Source organism: Colletes gigas, unplaced genomic scaffold (assembly GCF_013123115.1).
Source record: "Colletes gigas isolate AHSC1104 unplaced genomic scaffold, ASM1312311v1 Colletes_gigas_Sc00001, whole genome shotgun sequence".
NCBI lineage: Eukaryota > Metazoa > Arthropoda > Insecta > Hymenoptera > Colletidae > Colletes > Colletes gigas.
The window spans coordinates 8,683,543-8,710,248 of record NW_025106630.1 but is presented as its reverse complement, the minus strand read 5'-3'; the positions used below and the strand labels follow the sequence as shown (position 1 = coordinate 8,710,248).

Sequence of the window (26,706 nt, the reverse complement as noted above, 5' to 3'; positions counted from 1 at the left end):
GGTGCAATTAAAGATGGTGTAATAAAGATAAATATATATTCTACGTGTTTGTGATAAACGATAATTCGCTCCTGCTCGGTCGGTACCTGCGCGAGGGTAAGTACGTAAATTGCACGTGAAAGTAAATCAGAATATTTTTATTTTTTTTTTCCTATCTTTAGGTACAACGATGCATACGTATCGGTAGAGTACAAAAAGTTTAAACAGTTTTAAAACGGAATAACTATTTACATAATCCTGCGAACGACAGGATATCGTGGATATGATGGACACAGTAAATACAGAGTATTTAAAAACGTTTCTAGGCTGCACACTTCGTAACAAAGATCAAGAACCATTAATTTAATCACCTGTATTGTAAAGTAACTCGGGTATTTTGGAATATACGCTAACGAAATAAACTATACATTTCCTTAACATTATTAAAACGTATGTACAAAAGGCGTTTACGTTTCATACGTTGAGTGCAAGAAATTAACATATTCGTTAAACCAGGTTGTCGATGAAAAGTTCGATTGGATTTCCGGGATACAAATGATTAATTCTATCCCCCCTACTTCAATAATACGAGACGACTTACGATTTCATTCTAGTTTCTGCTATAAAAGACAGAAATGAATCTTTAAAATCACAGATTTGCGGCTGTATTTAAAACTAGAAATCGCTATACATATTGAAGCCCACTATTTCACGTGCACGCGTGAAATTAAAATTGCGCGATTTCATCTCACGTGATACGTACACGAATACAGACGCTTTTTAACTACTGCTCCTTGTTTCACGTGATACGAATGCACGGTGAGACAGTATCGGTTTCCATTTCACGTGTATTTAATCCTTCGAAACATTGGGGTAAATTAAAATAGTATTTTACTATCGCCCCAATATATTTTAATTTTTGGACGAGACAATATATTACGAATATATTTTATTCGCCAAGAGTAATACCAAACGGCTCCTAACACGTGTTCTTGTGAACTATTTAAGAATTATTTCTGTTCTAATAATTCTATCTTGGAAACTAAAAGAGAGCAACAATTATTTTTAATATCATAACGATATGGAAAATTAGGAAGTACTTGCACAATTTTTTTCAACTAAAATTTGAAAATGGAGGCATTCGTTAAGAGAGGCGGACGAATTCTATTCGTAGAAAGAAATGTTTAAGTTATTTACATTTTTCTGGATTAAACATTTCCTTAACTGTTTTCTGTGAATTATTAAACGCCTCCCATTTTGTAAATCTCTGATTTATGCAATTTGACTTACATTGAAAGCTCCAGAGCCAATTAATCGCATGAGTCGAGGACTTGTATTAAATACTCGTGAAATAAGAGGTAGTACTGCCCCCTCCGTCCGTGTTGCATGAAACAAATATAGTATTGCTTCTTTTCTTGCAATCAAATCGAGACCGTCGAGACTTCAATTGGGTTTTTTAAGTCCACGTCTTCTGGCCGCTCGAATCGACGGTCACTAAAGAAACATAAACAATGATAAAGGTAATTTCTATTGCAAGTATCCCTAACGAAGATTGATGCAAGAAGCGAGGCAGTACCGTACCATCGTCTACCCGCGTTCGTTGCGATCAGTTTTACCAGAAATGGGCAAAAGTTTTCTCGAATAATATGTACACGTAGAGTTAAAACACCGAATGGAGATTTACTCAAAAAGTTTCGATCAAACAGCGATTCAGATATACTTTCTTCCTTTCCCGTGATCTATAATTTCAGATTATAATTTGTATTGCACAATTAATGGATGAGAAGTTGTTTATCCTTCGTTCGTTATTCGAAATTTTTATACCAGATAAGCGTTTTGCCCACCTTTGATTTTCGCAACTACACACGTATACTTTAACACTGTAATGACCATGTGAGGCGAACTGCATGCACCACAAGAGGTTTTCAAGGTTATGTTTATGCCCAAACTTATGATACTCGATTCCCGATGTTTTTATATCATAGTAATTTATTTTTGAATGATGGAAGTTAAATATTTTGTATATTCGAAGGGTGGTGTTTCCCTCAAAAAGCGTGTCTTCAAAATTTGTACTAATTTCTTTGTCAGTGTATAACGCAGTCTTTCTTTTTAATCGAAAAATCGCGATGTTAACTTCAGATGACCATTTTATTAGTAATCAATTTTTTCACGATCAACTAGGTATGAGAAAGACGAGATTTACTTTTGAATAGAGAGATACTTTCTTTAATAAACGAGAGATGAAATTACTCTTAGAAGATGTATTTGTAATTGACCAAAATTTTATAAATTTAATTGTTTATTAGAAAAAAATTTACAAACATTGGCCTGATTTTGTATTCTCCTAGGTGCGTACACACCTATAAGCCAGTAAATATGTGTTTAGATATTTGGATATCCAGGTCAGGGGAGCTTTATACTTCAGTTAAAAGGGAAAGTAGACCCTGACCCGGATACTCGAGTACTGGGATCTGATTTTCGAAACTGAATCGGATTATCCGTGTAGTAAAACATATAATTGCAACGCAATTACGAACAATATTAAAAGAAATACAAAACGTCCCATAAATCATAGGCAATCCTACATTTATGCAACAATTAAAAATTAAAGATATTCTGCGACAACTGTCGAGTGAAAAACAAAATTGAAAAAGCATAATTCGTCAATAAAATAACAAGATATGTCCATTTGGTTAATTACACAACCAAAAAGCCCATTGCGTATCGTCAGATCCTCGAAAACCATATGAAAACGGTTCGCCCCACGTGGCCATCCGTGCAAAGATTCACACGGCCGTCGGAAGATCTAATACGCGTACAGGATCATAGACTTTACTAAGTATGCACTATTTCCCGGTCGTCTCTGCCTCCTCCGACAGTCGTGCCGCCTCCATTAGCTATATGGTTGCCTGCAACGATAGACAAACGATGAGCATATCGACAAAAGAGATACCTAACTACTACGTTAGTGACAACCAAGACTTACGGTAATTTTCTCCAATATGGTTTCAGCGGGCTTGTCCTTTCGAACCGGGACGGGTTCGTTCGAACTCGATTTAACCGGCGAAGGTTGCTTCTCCTCGTCGATCTCGCTTTTCTTCTCGGGGCTCTTCAAAGCGTTTCGCGCTTCTATCCTCTTCCGATTGAGGAACGCCATCCCGTGGACTCTGAGGTGCTTGTCCACCGCGGCCTTGTCCTCGAAGACGGCCATGCACACGTGGCACTGGTTCGCCTCGATGGCCTTGCCGCCGACCTCGAAGTCGTCGATGCTCTCCGGGGCGTAGGAGGTGTTTTTGGACATGTAAGTGATGGGATCATCTATCCCGTGGAATGCTTTCAGGTGCATCTGTAGGCTGGGAGCGACCACGAAGTTGTCACCGCACTCCAGGCAGATCAGGTAACGGCCCCTGATCCGATGGTCCGTGGCGATGTGCTCCCTCAGGTCGGCCATGTCCGAGCACCGTCGGTCGCACTTCTTGCATCTGAACTTGCCCTCGCTGTCCTCGGCGGTCTCCTGCTTCACGCAGAGTCCAAGACCAGCGAAATTCCCATTCTTCCCTTCGGTGTACTTCTTTGGTGTCCATCGCCTCCTCCTCTTCGCGTTCGACGACCCATTGTCCGACTTGCGTTTCCTGTTGCCCAGCAAATCCTTGTAGCCGCCGTTTATAAACTCCGGCGACATTCGAAGCAGCCTCGACGTGACAATGGACAGCTTGCACTCGTGCGAGTGCTTCTTCTGGAAATGATCGCTCAGCACGGTCCAGGACGTGTTTATCAACTCGCCGCACAAATGACAGGAAAAATCAAGGACCGTCTCCTCCGAGTTGTTTGGACCGTTCAGAGCCAGCCGCTGAGGGAACTGGCGACTCAGTCTTTGGCTACGCGACGCCGCCAATCGTCCGCTCTTCGACGCCGGGCCGCTTTTCACGATCCGATTCGACTCGATGATGTGCTGGGGAATTCTGGCCAACGGCGGTGGCTTCGAGGTCACCGCGTGCTGAGGGCTCTTCTGTGTCTTCTGTGTTTCTGATTTTTCATCCCCGTCGTCCTTGGGAACCACCGGATCGACGGTCCGTTTGTCCGTGTCCACCTTGTTCGTGTCGATGCTCGACTCGTTACTAGGGTCCACCGTGTCTTTCGTCTTCGTCTTCGTCTTCGTCTTGGTCTTCGTTTTCGTCTTCGTCTTCGTCTTCGTCGCGTTCGCTGGCAATTTCTTCTTCCCTTTCGCCCCTTTGCTGTCAGTCTTCTTCGCGTACTTTTTCACGACCCCATTGCCGCCCTTCACGTCGGACGACGGTGGGTCCGCGATCGACCTGACCTCCAGTATCTTAGGCAAAGTTAAATAATCGTCAGCGTCTTGGGTGCCGCGCTCGAACACCTCGGACGTTATGGTCCTGGTGTTTATTATCTTAGGCATAACCGTTCCGTCGTCGCTGGGTGTCTCGTGCACGTTCACGAACTTGTTCCGATCCGTACCACCGTTTCGAGCGTTCGTCGCCTTATCTGTTGGCAGAACGCCCCACAGCACGTCGGCGCTCATGATCTCTTTCAGCCGCGACAAATGCTCGGCCTGCAAGTGGGACATGATCCGTTTCGCTTCCACGTTTACGAACATGCAGAACGGGCATTTGAACCATATCAGCCGTTGGACGACCATGTGCTTCTCCATGTGCGACATGTACTCCTCGCAACGGACCACGCAACGACCGAGTTTGCACAACACGAGCCTTATCGGGTGGTCTTCGGTCGCGTTCGGGTGTTTCTTGTCGTGGTGTTCCTTGTACACGGCGTACGACGGTAAAACGATGTTACATTTGTCGCACGCTACCCTGTTGTGACTGTGCATGATCGCGAAATGCCTGGCGATGGACTCCATGTCCTGGAAACCGTTTATCTCGCAAATCTTGCAACCGAGGATACGTTTCTTAAGCGTGTGGAAGCAACTGGTCCACGTGTGGATCTCCAACGCTTTGAACGCGGTGAATCTACGATAACAGTCGGGGCACAGGTATGGTTTCTCTTTGTCGTGGAACGTCTGATGAGCCACGAACCGCGTCGAGTTGCCCTGATAGCTGTTGCACTTCTGACAAACGTGTCTGTAACAAGAGCAATAAACATCGTTCTTCACGTGCTTCGAGAAACCTGGAACGTAACACTTGGGCTTCGTCTGTCTGTTGCAGGATTTGCAGAGGGATTTCTCGCCGTTGGTAGCCAATTCCGATTCCCATTCGTTCAACAGCGGATCGCTGTTGCGGCTCTCGTCGTCGACCGTGTTGTTGCATTTGTCGATGCAATGTTTCAACACGTGCCGCAAGATGTTAACGGCGTTCAAGTTCTCTTTGATCACGTTGTCGCCTACGAAATCCATTACGCTCAATATCTCGTCGTTGATTTGCTGCAAATGCTCGAATCGTTTCTTCAACTCCGAATATGTTAGATGAAAGAATTCATTCAGCATCTCCTGTTTGCATTTCGTGATCATCGTGGACGTGTCGACGATAGTGTAAATCGGCTTGTGATTGTAAAACGTTATATCCAGATACAAGTTCTCGTCTTCACCTTTACGGAACGATAAACTTTCGAACGTGTCGTTGCTGTTGTTTGCGTTACTTTTAAGGTCAGTGGACTTGGCGTTCGAATGGGAAGCGTCGATCTTCCGCGTACCCTTCACTGTTGACGAAGACTGTTTCGACTGAATGTCGCAACTGGAACTGCTCGACAATTCCGACGGTGATGGGGAAGGTGTCAAAGGGGTAACGTCGTTGTGCAGCAAGTTCACCCTTTCTGATGTTGGTATATTTTCTAATTCGGTGGAATTTAAAGGTATTAACGGCGGAATACTGTTCGTAGATTTTGATTGAACGGGTCCTTGCGCCTCTTTCGTAGCCACTGTTGTTACATCGGACGCTACCTTCAGATTTTGAGTTGGATTTGATGGTTTGATAATATACTTTCGCCCATTCTGGTATATGACTTTATTCGATAAAAGCGGTAATCTCGTTTTAGGCTGGGTAATTTGATTTTTCAAAATATCATTGTCCGAATCTTTAGTTTGCAAGGTTTTCATACCGTTCTCAAGACTTGCATCAGGTACTAATTGAACTACCTTTTTAGTTGATAATTCTTGCTTGCTACGAACAGTGATAGTATTTGAGTCTTGCCCTATAAAAACAATCTTCTTACTGTTCAGTATGTGAGGTGGCAACTGATTAATAATCGTGTTAATATCAATGTGTTTCGAGCTTTGAAACGTGACGATCTTCTGACCGGAATTTACAGTTAATGTATGTATATTTTGTTTCAGTTTATCTAACTTAGTTTTGCACGTGTCCGTTTTCTTTGCAACGGAGGAAGTACCAGATTCCGACTTGGCCAATGTATTTGCGTGCAATAAACTTCTCGGAACTGTTTTGCTAGCTTCCTTATCTGTGTTTACAATATTGCTTTCAGTAACTACCTTACTTGGTGGTGTTGCAGCCTTATTAGATTTATGCGCTGTGCCTCCGCATAATTGTTTATCGGTTTCACTCTGGTTAGAATCGTTTGTATCAACTTTTGGTGTGATCATGGTATTTCCGTATGACATAATTACATCGGATGAAATGGGATTTATACGTAGCGCGCTAATTTGTTTGGACTTATTACTCGTTAGATTAGCAGACTTAAGGACAGAAGAAAAATCTTGAACCGATCTTACAAAAACTGTTGTATGTTTTTTTACACTATTATTTACCGAAATCTCGGGTTCAAAATGCTTTGATGCGGGCCCACAATCCACGAAAGCAATATCATTTACTGTACAAGGATTGTCTTCATTTTCAATTATGCTTTCGTCGGAAATAGATGCTGCTGTATCTACAGATGGTGAACCTTTTCTCTTGTCAATTTCTGAAGAATCGATTTCGATATCGTTATGCGTACTGTTATTGACGGATGCAGGATCGAAAGAATTCAAAGTAGAAAATTTCTCTTCTATCGGTATATCTAACGGTTTAAAATGATGTCGGCCCTTATAACCTTTGATAACGTACATAACTTCATTGCTGCAATCTTTAGTTCCGTCAGCAGTTAATTGCCACCAATGGCTATCAATGTTTCTGTCTTTTAACCAATCCATTATATGAACCTTTGTCAAAAATGCTTGCTCCATAAAAGCTTCGCACGTCACGTCAACTTCGGGGTTCCAAATCATATTTGTTGGTAAAGGCATTAACATTAGATCGCCCATATGCACGTAGGTTACAGAGTGAACTTTCAAATGTGCAAAGAATTCGCACTGATTATAAAATATCCTAACTGCCCCAAATTTCTGACTTCTGTATAAACCTCTACTTCGTAAATATGCACGTTTACTACGTTCTATTTGCGAACATTCCGCACATAGTGAACTCTCGGCGGTGCTATACTCACAAACGGTCATAAAACAATACTGACACCAATATCCCAATATCCAACTTTTGCGTACAAGGTGATCATCCAAACTGCTTCGAAATCGAAAGCTAACACGGAAAAAGACTTCTGTATTAAGTATGTTTGAATCGAAAATTGTTCTTACATGCTGTGTAAATTACAGTATTGCCCACATAAGTGACCAAGTTCGGGACGGACGGGATCATTTATACGGGCATGGTTAACTTCTCAGAATTCAACGAAGATAAGAAAAGAGGATAAGTGCGAGTGAGATACAATAGCTGACACCGGAAACCATATACACAATATATCGATAACGATCGGCGTCGAGTTACGCTCGATAAGCTCGATGTTCGAAGCCGCTTGTCATCTAAGAATTGGTGGGTATAACCGCGGTCACTTATGTGGGCAAAAATCCGGTCATTTATGTGGGCACTACTGTATGTCATTCAATATACAAAAACAAATGCTAAGATGTAATGATTCAAATATTATAACTTGTAAATATATTGTTACACTTACCAGTCTCTGCACTGTGTACACATGTATAATGTGTCGTGTTCTGTAACATGTTCCTTCAAAGATGGGGGTGGTTCTTCTGGCACGTATGGCGGTGCCTTTAGAAAAACAGCATTTCTCAGTGCTGTGTAATATTTGACACCCCACCTAGTTTCAATTCTCCGATTTTTTCGTAGTCTTGGCATGAGATTCTATTTATTACATATCACAGTATCCTAGAGATACAATCCATGAGCATTGAATAGATACTTTGTAATTCACAAATAGAAATACACTTCTGATATAAACTGTGATTATATTACTGCAAGAGTATTTATAATAGTATGTTCAGAAACAGCGAAATACTATTACTTCTAACAATGCAGCAATAAGATGTCCTCTACAAGCATTTAACACTCTTTCATGACATACAATGAATATAGTACAATACTATGGAATCATATAGCACTGTGCAAGATTTATTCACGGTTATCTTAACAAGTCTCACTATTAATTATTTCTGCTATATATCCTTCTTGTATCACGCAATGTATCAACAGAAATCAAGACATTATTGTTAATCAGAAAACCACCATATTCAGCCATGATATGTTTTGCTGTTTGCACCTTGTTGGTAAAGCAGAGAACACGGTGCTGCCGTTGCGGCAAACGATCGAAGCAATATTAAGAGATCCAAAATTATGTATCCAAAAAGGATTAAACGTTTTGCAACTATTTACATAACATAATTTTCTATACCATCAATTAATGTTTGTTACCTTGTGTTACTACAATCATTGGTGAAAATTACAATATCTTCATAGGTGTTGCGTATAACCGTACTCTCTCAAAACATGATAGAAGAACTGTATCCAAACACCTTCCTCAATATGGAATCCTGTGAACATACATAAAAGTTATTAAATTTCATTAGATGAAACAATAAATATTGTTTTCTTACATACAAGATCACATTTTATGCTATCATGTTCAATTAAAATGTTTCTTTGAGCAAAACTTACAACACATTAGACATTGTGCCCTAATTTTTAATTACATCTTATTTACATTGCAAGTGTAATTGCATTTTCAAAATAATCACATTACTAAATTACTTTTGTAATTTCAATTAAATAACATGTACAATTATACATCTTGTGCAGATTACATTTTCTTTAATGAAGTGGGAAATACTTTGCTATATTCTCTATGTACATTATGACTTTTTTCCGATGTTAATGCAGTTATACTTGCAATATGCCTTAATGTCTTAGTTATTCTCTTTAGCACAAAATTAATATCTAATTAGAGATATATATAATATTATACAAAATATGATATTGTTCAAGTTATCAAAGAATCTTTTAAATAACGCATGAAACTTAAGAATCAAACTCTAAAGTGTTGAAGTAGTTGAAATAGCGAATCAAATGTTAAAAATAGTATACAAATCCATTAGTGATACAATACTAATTAAATAAATCTATAAACCAATAAGTTCCCTCAAAAAGGTAGCCTATACATCTATATATTAATTAATTATGGTTTCCTGTAACAAGGATTGTTTGATTTACAAAATCCTTTAATCATTAATATCAAATACCAGCTATTACTATGTCTACTAGATTAAACTCTGTTTTGAGTAATATACATTAGACTTACAAAAGTTTTCTGCACTTATGGATTTTTATATATCACTAGCAATTCATTGCATTCTATACTGTTACATTAAGATTATTCACAATACTATTACAAATCAGTATATTATCAAAATCTTTTACTTATACTGTTTTTTAAAGTATAATGTCTATTTGTTGCTTCTAACCTCTAGTCTATTTTCCATAGAGAGCGCTAGTTATATCTTTAAAGGTTGTATAGCATGCACAAAGAAAATTTACCCGCCACTTTGTATAATAACACAAAATATGATTAAATTATAACTACAACCGAAATATGGGTTTCAAATTAGATGCGTCTAATAAACAACGAGATAGATTTGCAGGTACATAAATTATTACCGTTACTATATTGTTTAAATATAATAGGAATGAATTTTACGAACCTTAAGATGGTATACTATCTTCTTTATAAATAATCAACCCTCAAATATATCAATAAACTTTTCGTTGGTCACTAGCGATCAAGTTAAAAACCATTGGAACATTTTATAAACATTTTAAGGAGAAAATCACTAACGCCGAATTTACCACCTCTCCTAGCACTTGATGACTGTGTGACATAGATGCACATAATCGTTGGGCCGTTGATTCACGGCCTACTCTACTAGAATAGGCTATGACCGAGTGCATTGTGGAACGCACAATAGTTAAGAACTAAAAGTGGTGATAAACTAGGACTGGTGACTTTCTCCTCAAAGTATTCAGATCAATTTAACTAGAACTTGACTGTTTATGCGCATGCTCATGCACTATCTATATACTTCGTATATAAAGGGTATATATATCAAATCGCTACGAAGAAAACTACGGTAACTGAAGGTAGGTTGCGCAATTGCGAAAGATGTCGTTTCATGAATTTAATTCACTCACTGGTCGTTTAAAACAATCCACGCAGCTTCAGTCTCTTAACCCACTAGTAAGTAGATATAAGTAAAGGCCATGCCAAATCCGTTGTAGAACTGAACATATGTCGTGCTAAGTATTTCAGTAAAATTGATATATACATACATTTTACCGAGTATACTTTTCTGTACTTTTCGTAATCGATCGTATTTTATTTTCGTGAAATGACTGTAATTTGTTCGTTAATATATTCCGTGAAAAATCTGAACGTACACCATTGAGCATATCATTTTTAAACAAGTATTTATATTTACAATGTTCTCCGCCCTACCATAGAAATTGTAGACAAATTTATAAGAAATGAAGTTATACATGCTTATATAATATCTAATATCGGAGAATGTAAATAATAGATATGTAATTTTTTTTCTAAATTTAAATTTATGTTACATTTTGTACAATAAATTGATTATCTATAATTAATTAGCGGTAGAAATGTTTTAACAGATTGATATTTGTATTACAGCCACCTCGTCCACTGCAAAGCTCAGAAATACCAGTCATGATTTACGATTCAATTAAAACTAAACCATTAAAGGTAGCAACTCCCACAGAGAATTATTCCACATTACCTCCAAGAATGGCAGCACTGTACAAGAAATATCAGGTACAAATACTTATATACTTATTATTAGTGGCATATTAATAGAGAAAAATCATGTAATAAAATTCTTTTACAGGCTGATATGACAAAACCTGTATATAGAATGGGTGGGAAAAAGGATAGAATATTGTATGGTATAAGTATTATAGGAGTTACAATTGGTTTTGTAATGAATATATATTATTTGAATAAGGGTGCAAAAAAATAGAGCTGTATAACATTCTTATGACAGATATATGTAGGATAATATTTATATATATGTTGTAACTGCAAGGAAGATCCTTATAAATAAATTATTAAATCTATTTGTATGTTGTATTTACGATTATTTCAGAAGTAAATGTAATTAAATTTTTATCTGTATTGATTGGTAGTGGCAACTGAAGTATTGATATATTATTTATGTATCATAATCAGAGAACTACAAATTACTAGTGATTATTGTTTCTCAAAAGATTTTGATTAACGTTAAATTTCAATATATAAAAGTCTTGATCTTTTACCATAATTAATAGAAAAACATATTCACTAAAGTTGGCATACGCCATACGCGTCTGTTGTTACTACCAACGTGAAAAAAAACAAACCGTTAACGTGCTGTGGGAGTGTTCCAAAATATATGAACAATTTTACAGTGAGTTATTATTAACAACTTTTTAGTTCACTGACATGTTGTTATTTTCATAGTATGTACTAATATTAATTGGACGTATAAATATTTAGTGACTTTAATGTGAATTAACTAGTGTTACGATAAGTCTATGGTGGTTTCTCACTATATAACTTGTTAATGTTACTATAGCAGTGTTGACAGGATTTTTGTATTGTGTACCATCCAAAGCAGAAAGTATTTTTATCAGTGAAAGTTTTGCAAAATGTTATTCCGATTTTGTAGATTATGTTACAACAGCGTTCACTCGTCATTTAGAAACTTTCCAAGACATTATGTAAATACATTCGCTATTTTTATTCTACTCTTTCCGGCATATCGTAACCTAACCTAATATAAATTTTAACTTAGGCGAGAGCTTTTGCTAAGAATCGACGGAAAGAAATAGAAATAAATGATGATGAAGCAACGAGTACGAAAGAAATGATACCGATAATAACGTGTAAAAGGAAAACCTACAATTTTTATAAGGGTCAAGTTTACTCGAAAAATGAGAGAGTAACATTAGCTAGCAAAGGATGGCGACACCGTGACTCTAGAGGCGATCATTTTTTCATACATCCTTTTGATAATGTATTTTGCCTTCTATTCCTCATCTATTGTTATGAAGTTTTCCTCGTAATTATAACTTTTCTTCTAGGAAAATGAGGAAGAAGTAGACAATCAATCTGGTTTTGAAACATTCGACGATTTTAATTTAATACCTTCCTTGTGTAGTCACTTGGAAAAATTAGATATAAAGAAACCTTTAGAAATTCAGCAGTCAGCGATACCAACAATTTTTAAAGGATATAATACGGTATTGGCAGCTGAAACAGGTTGTGGGAAAACATTAGCATATCTTTTACCAATGATTAACAGAGTTCTGCAATGGAAATTCATTATAGAAAGAGATCAGAATTGTCCACTAGGGTTGATTGTGACTCCAACTAGAGAATTAGCAGTACAAATTGCGGTTTGTAATAATAAATTTGGTTTTGTTTATTTACACGATAACAACATTTGAATAACATATTTTGTTTCGTTTAGTTAGAGTTAATTAGACTATCCAAACATCTTGATATTCAAACTAAATTGATCACTGGGGGAAAAACAAAGAAAATGATGATGAATCCTCCAGTTGAGCATGTGGATATTCTTGTTGGTAGCTTTGGAGTTATTAGTAAATTAACTACAGTTGGTGTTTATAATCTCACATTTGTTAGATATGTGGTCTTGGATGAAGCAGATGCCTTGTTCCATTATACATTTAAAGATAAACTCAAAGTTTTTATGAAAAGATTGCCTGTAAGTCAAAGCCTCTTTTGGTTTTGTACTAATTCATCAAAAAATATTTTAACATTTAATCTCGATCTATGTAGATTGGGTACCATCAAGAATTTGATGAGAATGGATTTCCTAAATCAGCTCAACTCATTTTAGCTTCGGCTACGGTTCCCTCGTACGTGGATGAAATTTTAGACAATATTGTGAATGTTAGTGGTATAATTTGAATTACGATTTTCTCCGAGATAAAAATACAAAAGAATGAAAATCTGTTACTTTATAGGTAGATTCACTAAAATATATAAAAACAGCAAAATTACACAAAATAATGGTCGAGCAGAAATTTGTGAGAGTGGGTAGCGATGACAAACCGCAAGAACTGTTGAAATATATAAAATCCAAAGTATCGAAGAATCAGCGTGTAATTGTATTTTGTAATACAAGTGGTACTTCCTATTGGCTCTATTTGTTCTTAAACGAATGTGGTATAAAGACTACAAATTTGAATGGCACTATGCCGTTATTCGAACGACGAGGGAAATACGGAGAATTTTTAAACGGTAAAGCTATGGTATTATCAACGACCAATGCGGGTTCTAGAGGTTTAGATACAGTGATGGTCAATCATGTGTTAAATTATGACTTTCCATTAGACACGGCTTCGTACATACACAGGTATATGAATTAAAATCATTAGCGGTGTAGTCTTTGCACGTGATACTGAAAATTCGATGCGTTTTACACAGATGCGGTAGAACCCTTAGAAAAGGTACTATAGGTCATTGCAGGGTGACGAATTTCATCTGCAAACCGTTAGAGATCTCTTTAGTTCAAAAAATTGAATATTCGGTTAGAAAAATGAAGCCTTTGCCCATGGTTAATTATGGAGTACCGGACATGGACGTAGACGACATGATGGAAGAGAAGGATGAACCTATGAAGGAGGAAATAATAGATAATGTAGAAAATGTGGAGAATATTCCATATTAAAACGTAAATTTTTGTTATACGATGCAAATAAATATATTCGATTATCCATGAGAGTTTATTGCTTTTGTAATCTTTACATTCGTTTCTTTTCTAGTCGCTTTATCAGTTTAACTCGTAGAAAGTTACTCGTACGAAAAAAATCTCCGATGAAGCCTTAGCGATGACCCTCGATAGGATCAAAGAATCGACCGAATGTCGTTGACCTTAAGTCTAGTTGATTTCGCTTAAGGTTTAGATTTTCTATTTCATTAATGAATTTAGTTTAGAAACGAGCGTTGCAATTTCGATTAAACGCTAGGTTTATTTTATTTGACAAAGAACGAGTCGATTTATCGCTTGAATTCTAGAATTCGGAACTGTTATAACCGGAGGAAGGAAATCGCGACCCACACGTGCGTGTTCATCCATCCGTCAATCTAATGTTCTGAGATGTTCGGCGGCACACCTACGCTAACCGCCCACGTATGGCAAATAGAACTACTATGAGCCAGACCGTACGTCTAGACCAGTTTATTAGCCGCGTTGTGTTTTAGTGAAATTAAATGTGATTACGCGCCCGGACATTCGTGTTTCCCTGTAAAGGGTGTGCCTGCAATTGTGTCGCCATAATGTTCCGGAAGATAATACCTTGTGTATACGGAAGCACAGGTGGAAAATCTTTCCTATATCGAACCGTGGCGAGGAAATGTTAATTTGATTAATATAAAATGAAGTTGATTTACGCATACACATTACACTAAACAACGCTCGTTATTCTCCCTAAATTCAATTGGTTAAGGTAGCCTCGTTTTTCCGCGCTAAAAACTAAGAGCCACGACTCCTACTTTAAAAGCCGTCGTATATCTTACAAAGACACGTTTCAAGATATGATCAGTAGTAGAAAGTGTACTGCGTAATATTTAATTCTTTTTCGGAAGAAATTATGAGTGGCCAGAAGCATAGACAATGAAAATAGACTAATTAGCGTGGGCAGTTGCGTGACATCTACGACTGGGGCATTTCGGTGTAGATAAGCAAGCAATGCGGGAACCCATGGTTTGGGAGAACAACGATCTTATCTGGGCCAACTCTGGCTCGTGCCACACGCGTAGTTTCTCGAGAATGCGCACCCTCGTTCAGACGTTGAACGATAGATGCCTTTAAAATATACCTCCGATTCTATTATCTCCGAAAGAAAACGTGACTAGATACACTTTCCCTTCGACCAGCGTTTCCTTTATAATAAAACACAGCACTCTAATTCGACCTTAATTCTCGTTAAAGATCCGACGCGCGTGACCTGTACATCAAAAGAAATTAATTCATCGAATTACGGTCAGAGGGAATCAGATCAGAACGTGCATCGTAAGAGGGTTAAATTGTGTCAAGTCTGAGTTTCAATGGGTCTTCGAACTATACGATTAGCTATTAACATCAATCGCTTAAAGCTTCCCATAGTAATTTGTTCGAAAAATATGTCAAACAAGTAGCAGCCACAACCTTCGAACGTCTATATGCTAAAGGTTTAGCAAAATCCTATGCGTGTAATCGTACAGTGCGCATCAAAGATGGTGGTCCGACAGTGATGTTTCACGAAAGAATGGAACAAACAACAATGTACTTACGCGGTACCCACGCAATTAATTCGTCAAGCTCCATTGATCTTGATCGCGGTGTCTGCATACGAAATCCGGCGGTCGGTGGACCAAGAATACTATTGTCTCGGTAGATACCGTGCACTTTCTCTTGTTGCGAGAAGGAAAATTATTCGAGCGTCTAAATGCATACGCGTGTAGCACGAAGTTGCTTCCTTTTCAACACGGCGTTGTGCAACAATCGACGGTTGAATATCGTTCGACTCGCATTCTCGACGGTAGAATCGAAAAATCGCGTAGAACCGGCATTTCGTACGCGGTAACCTATTAATCGTGCGTGTTCGAGTCACGTATGCAGTGTAAACAAAACAATTTCTCGTATTCTTTTCGACCGCCGGCAACGTATCCTCGTGGCGAGCGAGCGTTACGACCGTAGTATGGAAGGCACGCGCGTCGAAGCCCGATGGTGGGGGATCTCGGTGGGCAGCCTACTAGAGGTGGACTCAGTCGTCCCGTGGCGCGTAACCTGTTAGCGTCGTTTCCGCTGTGTTCCGTGCCGGGTCCGTTTCGCTCCGACTATTTCGCACGATTTCTCCATTCAACTGCGCCGCGGGTAATTCCTCGGCGCGTTCCCCTGTTCCTGAAAACTGTACGAATCGATAATCGTGCCTCGAGATTACCGGCAGGAACACGGTTACCGATCGACACAGCAGGTCCGGGTTGACGAACCCTTCGAAGAGACCACTTGGTTACCGTAAAAAATGCAGCCCGCCGTAGGAACGTTCGAACGCCTCCGATTCTCACGAATAATTGTCGTACCGTGAATGTACGAGTAAAGAAGCAAGCCGAGATCAGTTCTACGGTAGATCGATCGAGAGAAGAGATCACGACGTAAATCGAAACGAGACGCGCGACGCACCGTTCGATCGACAGCTAGGGGAATCGAGTTTCGAAGCTCAAGAGAACGACTCGAGTTCCAGCACGGATAATCGTGTTCTATGAAGTTGCTCGCAATCCGCGTTGCAACGAACGACGACGGTACACGGGTACACGCGTGTCCGGTGAATCGTGAATCGGGACAAGGTGTTGGGACAACACGCCTAATCGATCGTTGCGTGCGAGTCCAGTGGTGTCGCGCGAAGAAGAATCGTAGTACGAGGAAGAATCCACGGAGATCGGGATCAACGGTGTGCACGGTGTGGATGAGTGGTGCTATCGGGCGATTTAGTTTATTTTGTGCTGGTAGAGGGAACCGGAAGCCGCTATATTGGAGAGGAAGCGGGAAAGCGGCGTGCCGCTATTCTGTGTACCACGGCAGAGGCGATCGTCGCAGCCAGAAAATGTAAGTTTACGTTACGTTCGTCGCACGACGAAGCTTTTATATAGATTTATTATCCTCGATCGAAATAGAATCGATGGAGTTCCGTGGCCGTGGTACGGTCCAGGGTCACTGGCGTTCGAGACGAATTATAATCTCGGTGAAAATCGTTCGCTATTCCCGCCAAAATATGTAGAATGATTCTGTCATTGGTAATACGGAACATAACCTAGACGTATAAAATTTCGCGGAATGTTAGACATTGTGCCTCACACAGACAGTTGTCATATAGTTAAAAGCAAGGTAAAATGGCGAAGTTCAGCGAATAAAGCTGTTTTAAATACTCTTTTTGCACTAAAAAGAAATTCAAGACTGGAGGTTAAAGTTGTCGCCGATCATAAAAACGTTTGAAAGTAAAATCAACGTATATTTTTCATGACGTTTGTACGATAGAATAGTTAAATTTTCACCGGTTCATTGTGAAATATTTATTTTAGAGATATATGACAGCTTTATCTAGATAAGAGTATTGCTCGTTTTCGTTCGAAAGGAATTGTTTTCAAAGGAAGCAATTCTCGTCGAAGGCATTCTCCCGTATTGTAAGAGAGCTGATTCATATCCCGTAAATCGACTTAACGTTGTTGATTACAGATAGGTGAAGGTCGCCAGTGTCCACTGAACGCCAATACTGTAACACAGTAGGTAATTCATGCTGTTGCAGCATTCTCGATGTACCGACTTCCTAGTAATCGACTTGCAATATCCTATGCATCGATTTGTTTCCTTGATCAACTCTTACGGTATTCGAGTCACAACTGCTACGATTTTACACAGCAAACGTCATTGTCTTTCCTCTTAATTTTCGAGCTCAAATTATGGAATATCACACTTCCAATTTGTCGTAATTATTTTTCGTATATTAATTTGTACAATTACCGTTGACACGACTGTTTGAACGATAATTGTAATATATGTGGGGTTATTGAGCAACAGAGGTGTACAAAGTCCGGTCTGCAGGCCAATTCAGCCAATTTGTTAAGCATATCTGGCCCACGAGATAAAATTACAGACAAGTTAAAAAATGTAAATGTTTTAAATAATCTTAATTTTTTACTATTATTTCTGATCGTTCGATAACACGTAATAATATAACGTACACAAAGAAACATGATATTTTCATTATAAAAGTTCCATTATTAAAATTGAGATTACTCCATATCATTTTTCTGTGTCTCGTTTTCTCGAGCTGGTATTTACAAAATTTAAATTGCAAATTCGCCCGGCAGTTTTCGACTATCAAACGGTTCGTCGATGATCGTTAAACCCCTCCACTACGTCCTTGCATCCTCCTCTCGAAACGGATGATCGAAGTCGACTCTTCGTTTAAAAATAATGTTTATAAATTTTCGTTTTAAACTTAAAGTACTACTCGTTATTGCTGAAAATATTTAGTCAACTTATTTATTAATTTCCCGTTTAAAATTGCCATTAAACGAGACTCGTTTAAGGTCCCCGAGACGCGTAGTTTTCACGATTCGCGTCGAATGAACGAGTGGAGCTCGCGACTGACCTTTTCGCGGGTATATTTTGCGATTGAAGAGCCTTTTCATCCTTTAGCCGGTCTCAGGATCTCGCAGCAGGCTACGTGGCTCCTTTTATCGAGGCAATTGCCCCAGGCAACCGAGTCCAATTATAACCATTTTTATTTAAACTAAGAAATTTTGTATCGCGCGAAGAATATAACAGAGTACTGTCCAGCTCGTCGAAATTATTCACAAAGATACAATCGTCGGTTGTAATCAGGTTCGTCTTAAGAAGCTCGTAATCACACATTTCGTCCACGTTCTGGAGATTTTTTGTCACTGTGCGTGGCCGTGGTCTTCTCTAAGAACGATAACTGGAAATTCGCAATTACGTTCAGACGTAATTTTCGATAAGTGGTCGCGTGGGTCGCGCGTTCCTGCCACCCACGCGATTCTCGAACTAACGAACCGTCGAAGGCCCCCGACCTATGGTGACTATAATTTCGTGAGAATTTTGTCTGCGAGCTAAGCCCCTTGTCGATACAAAACTCAATTATTATATAGATTTTCAATTTTTTAACAGATCAAAGTTTCATAGCACATGGGGTGTAAAAATGGATTTATCTCATAGTTTAGCTTCTATTTGTTATCTAGAAGAGAATGTTGTCCATCTCTGGTAAATTCAGTCGGTATTGAGAATGCATGCGTTCGCAAAAATGGAATATGGTTAGATATATTACCCCAATGTTGCAAGGGTTTATCGGGAACGATATCGAGGGTGCTTTTGACGTGAATGGAAAGAACGCGTGGGCTGTGAATCGCCCACGGTTGGACTATTACTTAATCCAGTGGTTGGGGGAACCTTTTGGCGTTAGAAGGCCACGTGTCTTTTCACGAATTCCTTATAAGGCCAGTAATAAATATAAAAATGCATACCTTAATATAAATCCTTTATCCATACAAGTTCCTTAAAATCAAAAATACTTTATCGAGCAAGAAAGTCTAATAATATCGAGACTCGATGTAACAAACGGTACTTCAACCTTTAACATTTTGTCTCGGTTTACCGGGATCGCCTAAATATCTGCATTGGTACAACTTACCCCTGTTTCAGCCTCGATCTTCCCTATATTTAAAAATAGTCCGAATGAGGTCGTGCTTGGACTCATATTCATTAGGAAAACCCTGACCTAGATCTTTCTTTTGGAATGTATGCAGAAGTCATCTCACTATAGGTCGGATTCGCCATGTTCTTAATTTTCTAGGACGACCGTAGTCCAAATGCTTTTTTTAGACTTTATTTATAATTCATCGATACCCACACACGACTAACGCGACAAATATTTTCTATCATTTAGAATTAGGCAAATTGTTCAGACCTATTTTAAACACCAACTGGGGTTACACTCGTATTTTTTAAATTTAATTTTATACGTCGCTCTATCGATCAACACACGAGTTATTATTAAACTAGATTCGATGCGTTTACTCGCGATATTAGACAAATCGTAGGGTGGAGTGTTTCGAACGTCTCACCCGGTATAGGTTGGCTGCTCGCGCGAAACATCGTGTGGCTAACTGACGTCCTGCGAGTTTTACAGAAAAAAGGGCCACTCCTGTTCGAAAGAAGCGACGTGGAATTCGTGTATCCCAGAGTGGCCGTTACAGGGAGAGAAGCCTTTGTGCCTGGCGTACAATGTTATTGTATTCCAGGCACGTATAGGCAATGGGAGTTCGTTATTACGCCTACTTCCGGTGGCCGGATCGTCGCGCGGACTGGCTCCGAGCTTTAACGCCGCTGCTCGAATATCCGAAGTCCGCGTATACAACTTTTCACGCGAATTTTGCCCCATCCGCTACCGATAAGAACCCAAGTCGAGCTACAAACGACCATACTCGTCTCCTCTATGCTTTTCTAACGGGACAAACCCGTGGTCATCGGCTGGTTCTACCAGAAACAAAGCACACAATTGTCCGGGGGTAGCGGTTCTTTATTCTTTAAACTCATATTTTTATTAATAGAATTAACGAAATGTGAGCTTCGTAAAAGGTTGTCTGAATCCCTAAATATAATAATTCCTACCTCACTTTAACCCCTTAACGCTCATGCCCGAGTCTGACTGCTTTGAAAGACGATATTTCTTTGATCTAATTGTTTAAGGGATGACGATATTTGTTTTTCTTCAAATTATACGCCGGATACAACGTTTGCAATTAAGAAAAGTCGCATTTTTATACAACTTGGAAACAAATCCAATAAAGAAAACTGAACATTCTTGGTTAACCCGAAAAATATGAGCGTTAAGGGGTTAAGTATTCTGTAGTTTCTTGAGAATTATAATGAATAAACATCCGCAGTCTAATAACTCGTATATAAAGTAAAGCAAGCGGAGACAAATCTGATAGTTCGAACGTCCACGGATGAAAAGTTATCGAGGGTGAATCGGTGCGGTATCGTTTGAAAGGCGCGACCCGATACTCGAAAATACCGTGAAAGAAGGCCAGCCCTGGTTGGAATTTTCGAACAGCTGCAGGCGCATACCTAAGCGATACCCGACCAGCCCCAGGTCGATGGAAGACCGCTCGTAAAGTCGACTAGGATTCGCCTCGACTCCGTTCGGTTCGTACGAACACGTTGGAAATAAAAGTTTACTGCTCGTCGCATTTGACTTACCGGCTACCAACTGTTGACCGTCGTTCCACTCCGCGAATGCTTTTCGTTTCCACCCCTCCCGTAGTACGGCGGACCATTCTAACGATCAGCACGCAAGAAATGCGCGGCAATTTTTACCACGCAACCGGGTATACCGGGGAGCCAGAGATTTATCATCCACAGAATTCGAATTTACGAAATACAAATTTTTCTCACGCTGGAAACGTTAGTTAGGACTATTTTATGTAAGCAGTGTTTTGATATACATTTCCGACCACAGCCTGTATACATAGTTTCTGGCAACATTATTATTAACCAACGATCGGTATCAGAACACGTTTTACCGGCGGAAAACAGATTTCTCTCGCATTGTAAACGTCGCTCAAGGGCGATTTTTATAGCCCCCAGTGTGCGTGGAGGCGCTCCGATTTTAACGCGTTGAAACACGATGATTGCTCCGCTCGAGGACGCCGGAACGCCTAATGTTTATTAGTTGGCGTAATACGAGCAGCTTTCAAAATATTTGATCCTCCCGTTCGAGCGATAAACTCGTTCGAACGGCCTAATTTGTAGGCAGAAAAGGGATCGACCATATGGTCGAGTGGAACCCCGGCAACTCGAACCCTGAAACCTTTCAGTAGCCTGGATCGTTCACAGATTCTTTCTCCTCGATCCTGATATCGTCGAGGTTACCACCAGTTAACCCTTTCGTGCAGACCAATTTCAGGCAATTTATATCAATGGTCCTCGAAGTATGGCGATTCCTAGAAAAGGAGGGACGAGAAAGATTTTCTCCTATTATAAGTAATTAATGACTCGACAAACGTAAGTCCTCTTTTAATAAGAATATACCCTTTGTGGTAGCTGAGTAGACTTCTTGGATGTATCCCAACTACCATACTCGCTTTAGAAATATGTATTCTACGTGCATGGGTTATTATCTTAAGAAATCCGGAATGTAACTCGAAAGAATGTCCGATTTGGCACGGTGTGACCCCATATCGATGCACGTTCGCGACTTTGAACACTGTCACCGTTACCAGGCCACGCTCTTTCCTGTCGGAGGGTTCGTGGATGCATACCCAAGCAGTGTTCGAGGAAAGGAGAACGGCCGAGACCCCTCCGTTGTCGCGAGATGAATTTGTCTGGGGTCGTCCTCTCGTCCTCGAACCCTCTCGACCCTCTTTCTTCTCTGTGCTTGTCCGCGCGACGCGAGTTTCGTTTAACGCGATGCCACGCATATTAAAAAAGCTTGTCAAAACGGGAGGGAGAACCATCGAACGCTGCTCGAAAAGCATTTCGAAAGAAGGCGGGCGACGGGAACAATGGCGACTAATATCGCGGACAGACTTTAAGAGTTCTATCAACCCTCGCGATTTGCTACTCCAACTTATCAAACTACTTTTATTTATTCAAACTCCATTCATAAATTACAGCAATAGCTACCAATTTCTAGAATAGATGATATTTTTTAAGCTTAAAGCAGCTAGTGATTTACCATAAAAGTCTCGTAACCTTTTGTAACGCTTGTAAAACGAATTCCAGCTTATTATAGTCTCTCGACCGAGCAGGCAAAGAGATCGATGACCGGATTATTGAAACGGAAATACTCTCGATCGCGTTTTAAGACTGTCCAACGGCGTCGATCGGGTTCCACATCTAGTCTACTTGTTTGCGCGTAACTTGCTCGTGCGAATCCCTGTTGGTACAATTATACGACGCTCTAATTACCCGTCGTCGTCACGAGCAGCTTATCGCGTCGCCTTCGAGTCGCTAAAAGTGAATCCTCGTAAATGCACCGCTTCCGATAGATTATTCGATTATCTATCTGCACAAGGCGATTGATCAACTGATTATCCAACGACATTGGGCCCTCGAGAACAAGGAAACGCGTCGTATCGATGTCGAAACGGTGGCTTTATCTCGAGTTATATCTCCACATCGATTACGATAATCGTTTGTTTGTAGAAAATTATGATAACTCGTCGCTTTGATATAACGTTCGCGAATCGTGATTTCTCCGTTAAACTACGGCGAAAAGATTGATTTTTCTTGTCAATCTTGGTCATCGTTGGTGAGTAATCGTGGCCACGTGTATCGGTGACAGCGATTAATAGGAATTCCCCACGCTAACCCGTTTCTGGTGAGCATAATACCGATCGACTAGACTGTTTCCTGCGTCGATAACCCTTCCCTGCGGCGATCGAATTATCGGTAGTCATCCCGTGGACGTCGGGTCGGCAGGATACAGGTTCTTTAAATGCAACCAAAGGCAATTAATTAGGGCCGGATGCGTTGATTGACCTCTGGATAAGTTCGTCAGGGTTCGACCGTTGGGGGCTTGGCCCTTTCGTCCGTACTTTGGAACGTTACGCGTACATAGGTTACCCTCAGGTTGTCGCCATCGACGAATTCTCGTTTGCCCTGAAAACCGAGCCACGCGACATAATTGTTTACGGAGCAAAAATAAAGTCCACGCCTTTCTCGTTAACCGCCTGTTTATAAATAAGCCTTCGCCTTTTTCGCAACCCTTCTCGTTTTGACCTGTTTCGAACGATACGAGTGTAACCTAGATAGACAATTATTAAAATAGAACATCACCGATCCTCCATCTGTTTTATAATCCCGATTTTGAAAGAATTCCCAAGGAAGGTAACATTTCTGTGTTTAACTTCGAAATTGAAATTTGTACAATCGAAAAAGTTATCGACACGGCCAAGTTTCGAGACGATGGACGATCGATTTTGAATGGATCCTTTGATAGACGAGTTATCCCTTTTCTTCGAAGAGGGATTGTGCGTCGACGGACCACGGGTGGGTGCCATGTTCTGTGCTCTTTACCGTTGCATTGTTTATGCGTGAATGGTAGAGACACAAAGGGCGCGCAATTCGAGCGCGTTCCCTGTATATCTCACCTAGGAAGAAGACGAGTCGCGATGAATGCGTCGATGTATCGCAGATGGTAGGGTGGAAAACGCTGTGGGGCGCGTATTATAATCCGAGGGTGAATTTCGAGACGCGCCTTTCGCATTCGCGAGAAAGGCATTCCACGATCGGGGGGCTGGGTTAACCTGAAATTGAAAGAAACTCTTTTTTTTTTCACAAACCGAGAAACCGTCCACAGGAGAATTCAGAACAGTTTCAAACGTAACATTCATAGAGGGTGTACACGATACAATAGTTAAACAAAATTTATACAAGCATTATTTTAGTTCTTTATTTATAAATCAGAGATGATTTTTAGGTGAAGAGGCGAAGGATATTTCAAGGCCACTCGAGTATTTAATTTTCAAATTAAATCTACACGTTCCTTGGGCGCAGTTAGGCACACCATAGGAGAATGTCTCTCTCATTAACATTCAGATTTTGTTCCTCTGGTCGCATAAGTATGCAAGCTAGGACGCGAAGTACGTGTTGGATCGTTTAGTAATAAACGAACAAGTATTGTTGTTTAATCAACGTTTCGACTATCTAAGCGTGTAACCCTTTTCACAAAATAATTGTAGAAAAAATATTTCGATAAATTATTTAGTTTTCTATGGTGATAGAAGGTATCTCGAGCTAGCACCGAATGCGTTTAACGAGAATGTCTTTCTGGTTGCATTGCGACAACGGGATTACTAGCCACTTCGAACGCGAAACGTTCGGAAGAATCTGCGAATATACTGTTACGCTGCACAGCGTGTGGGCTAACTGTAAAAACATCCACCGCGGATGCTCGACGTTTAACTGCGAGTAAAGTTATCAACGGTGCGAACGTCCCATTGGCGAGGCACAACACGACGTCACACCGCGTGTGTGAGACCTCTTGCAGCGAATGCTGCGGCACCGTGAAAGATTTCACGGGACGATCCGCGTCGCGTGCACGCGTAGCTACGATCCTCTTTTTACGCCGTTCCGACTTAACGCGATCCAAAAGAAAACCGATAATCTTGCGTTCGTTTTTTGCTTCCCCGCGATCTCGAAAATTAATTCCCCGTTTCCATCATACGTTCACGCGTGTACTTTTGGTCGAACCTTTGACGAGATCGATGATCTATATACGCGTCGAAAGTCTCAGGGAAGATTTTACCAGGAATTCTTTAGTTCGCTATGCGTCTAAGCAGTTTTTACCGAGTATTCTTGGTAACTATCGCGTTAAAAGAGAATTGAGTGTAATTCCGAAGCCTCGCGCGAAATCCGATTGACCGGTTTCTCGAAACACGAGCCACGACACTGCACAGTGGGACAGATATCGGGGAAACGTGATCAGAATTCAAACAAATCAAACGGTTTGTTAATGTTCTAAACACGAACCGTAATTAATTATTTTTAAAAGTGGTCAGCGATTGTTTGCAGAGATCGTGCAGAAATCTCACAATATAAGTAATTTCTTTATTACGAGAAACGTGTAAAGAAGACAAAAATCGTTTGGTTAATTACTGGACTGCAGAATGCTTAAAGACACGAATTCTTGTATTTAGGGGTTGAGACAACCATCTACGAAGCTCCCATTTCATTAATTCTTAAAGAAATTTGAATGAAAGAGTGGGAGGCAATTTTCCCAGTATCCAGGCGTAGAGAAAGGGTCGGGCGCCGCGACGTCAAGACGCCAAGACATCTGTTTGTTATTTGCGTGCGTCTCGGCCGCGAATCTTTCTTCGTCTTTCGCAAACGGTCGTTTCGCGATCGTTTCCAACGACGGTTCGGTTGCATTTCTCGCGCGGTATCTCGTTACGAAAGTAACAGTAGAAACGCGCTCGACTTGCGCTTTTACGGAGCCCCGCGACGAACGAAATCGCACCGCCATTGCTACGGCCCCGGCAGCCACAATACCGTCCCTCTTCTTGCAACTAAATCGTCACTGGGAAAAAGTCTCGTCTCGACTTTGTTCTTGGTGCTGTGCAAACTCGAGCGGATTTTTAATCGCTAAAGGTCTTTTCCCTTGAAAATAGACCAGGCGTGTTCAGTGGGCCAAAAAATAAATATCGAAGCTGAATTCGTACCAGAGTCACAGCGTTGACGATGTATAGGTCTCGTACCTGTGTAGGAGTAACTTAAATAAATTTGTCAACCCAACGAAACTGTGTGGACTCGTAAATAAGAAATGGAATGAAAAATGGTCGGAGGTTTCGTTGGTCGGGGTTCTGTTGAAATTTCGCGGATCTCCGGTCACGTATCGCGGAGCGGAATGTCCCGAGAGCGGGTCACGAACAAGAGGAGAGCCGTATTAGGTCAGTAGCATTCGGGTGTTCGCCCTCCGTGGAAAGGAGAATAATAATAAGAGGAATCCAGCCCTCTCTTTCCTCGTCATCCTCGTTTCTTCTCGGTTGGGTTAGGTTTGCCCCGAGTGACTCTCCGGAATAACGGCATCTCTCTGACCCTCCTCTTCCTCCACGTTGCCTCGGACTCCTTTCTCCGTGCTCGTCGTCGTCGACTTGGTCCGCGACTTTGCCTCCGACACTCTCAGCGTTCACCTTCACCGACGCGGTGCTCCTTCTCTTTTTGTGCATGCATTCCCATGGTGCTCGCGCGCCTCGGATCAAACGTACACACGCAAACACTGCACGATATAAGAACGTGGCTCCGCGGATGCACTCGGGATCCTGCCGACTCTTTACCCTTTCGACAATCATTTTTATTCCCTTGTTCATATCGTA

At 40.4% G+C, this 26,706-nt stretch overlaps 4 protein-coding genes across 10 annotated transcripts in view; 3 read left to right on the top strand and 1 right to left on the bottom strand.

Moving 5' to 3' along the window:
* Nucleotides 1–261: 261 nt before the first annotated feature.
* On the bottom strand, nucleotides 262–8,486 carry LOC122403504. Of its 4 annotated transcripts, none has more exons than XR_006259628.1 (4): nucleotides 7,912–8,486; nucleotides 2,966–7,478; nucleotides 1,270–2,888; nucleotides 262–1,021 (listed from the first exon to the last, which is right to left on the bottom strand). XR_006259628.1 is itself a non-coding variant. In XM_043407066.1 (3 exons), exons 1-3 carry the CDS (start codon nucleotides 8,091–8,093, stop codon nucleotides 2,877–2,879), a joined length of 4,707 nt encoding a protein of 1,568 aa, XP_043263001.1. In that variant the 5' UTR covers nucleotides 8,094–8,486; the 3' UTR covers nucleotides 262–2,876. The 4 variants fall into 4 exon arrangements, 1 of the variants encoding a protein (XP_043263001.1); XR_006259633.1 differs by having other exon boundaries at nucleotides 262–1,473; nucleotides 2,799–2,888; XR_006259630.1 differs by having other exon boundaries at nucleotides 262–1,473; nucleotides 2,816–2,888.
* Nucleotides 8,487–10,363: 1,877 nt separating this feature from the next.
* Nucleotides 10,364–11,345, top strand: LOC122403431. The gene is made up of 3 exons (XM_043406979.1): nucleotides 10,364–10,482; nucleotides 10,936–11,076; nucleotides 11,150–11,345. The coding sequence occupies exons 1-3, from the start codon at nucleotides 10,408–10,410 to the stop codon at nucleotides 11,279–11,281; spliced, it is 348 nt and encodes a 115-aa protein (XP_043262914.1). The 5' UTR covers nucleotides 10,364–10,407; the 3' UTR covers nucleotides 11,282–11,345.
* A 533-nt stretch (nucleotides 11,346–11,878) lies between these two features.
* Nucleotides 11,879–13,999, top strand: LOC122394898 (probable ATP-dependent RNA helicase DDX28). The gene is made up of 7 exons (XM_043392106.1): nucleotides 11,879–12,020; nucleotides 12,095–12,316; nucleotides 12,393–12,698; nucleotides 12,773–13,030; nucleotides 13,105–13,218; nucleotides 13,293–13,684; nucleotides 13,756–13,999. Exons 1-7 carry the CDS (start codon nucleotides 11,949–11,951, stop codon nucleotides 13,997–13,999), a joined length of 1,608 nt encoding a protein of 535 aa, XP_043248041.1. The 5' UTR covers nucleotides 11,879–11,948.
* Nucleotides 14,000–16,098: 2,099 nt separating this feature from the next.
* LOC122394734 (signal-induced proliferation-associated 1-like protein 2) overlaps nucleotides 16,099–26,706 on the top strand; it is a 48,962-nt gene continuing 38,354 nt past the window's right edge. For all 4 annotated transcript variants that reach the window (XM_043408734.1, XM_043404264.1, XM_043409584.1 and 1 more), the window contains exon 1: nucleotides 16,099–16,915. The gene's annotated coding sequence lies outside the window, so the exon portion shown is untranslated. The remainder of the gene's footprint in view (nucleotides 16,916–26,706) is intronic.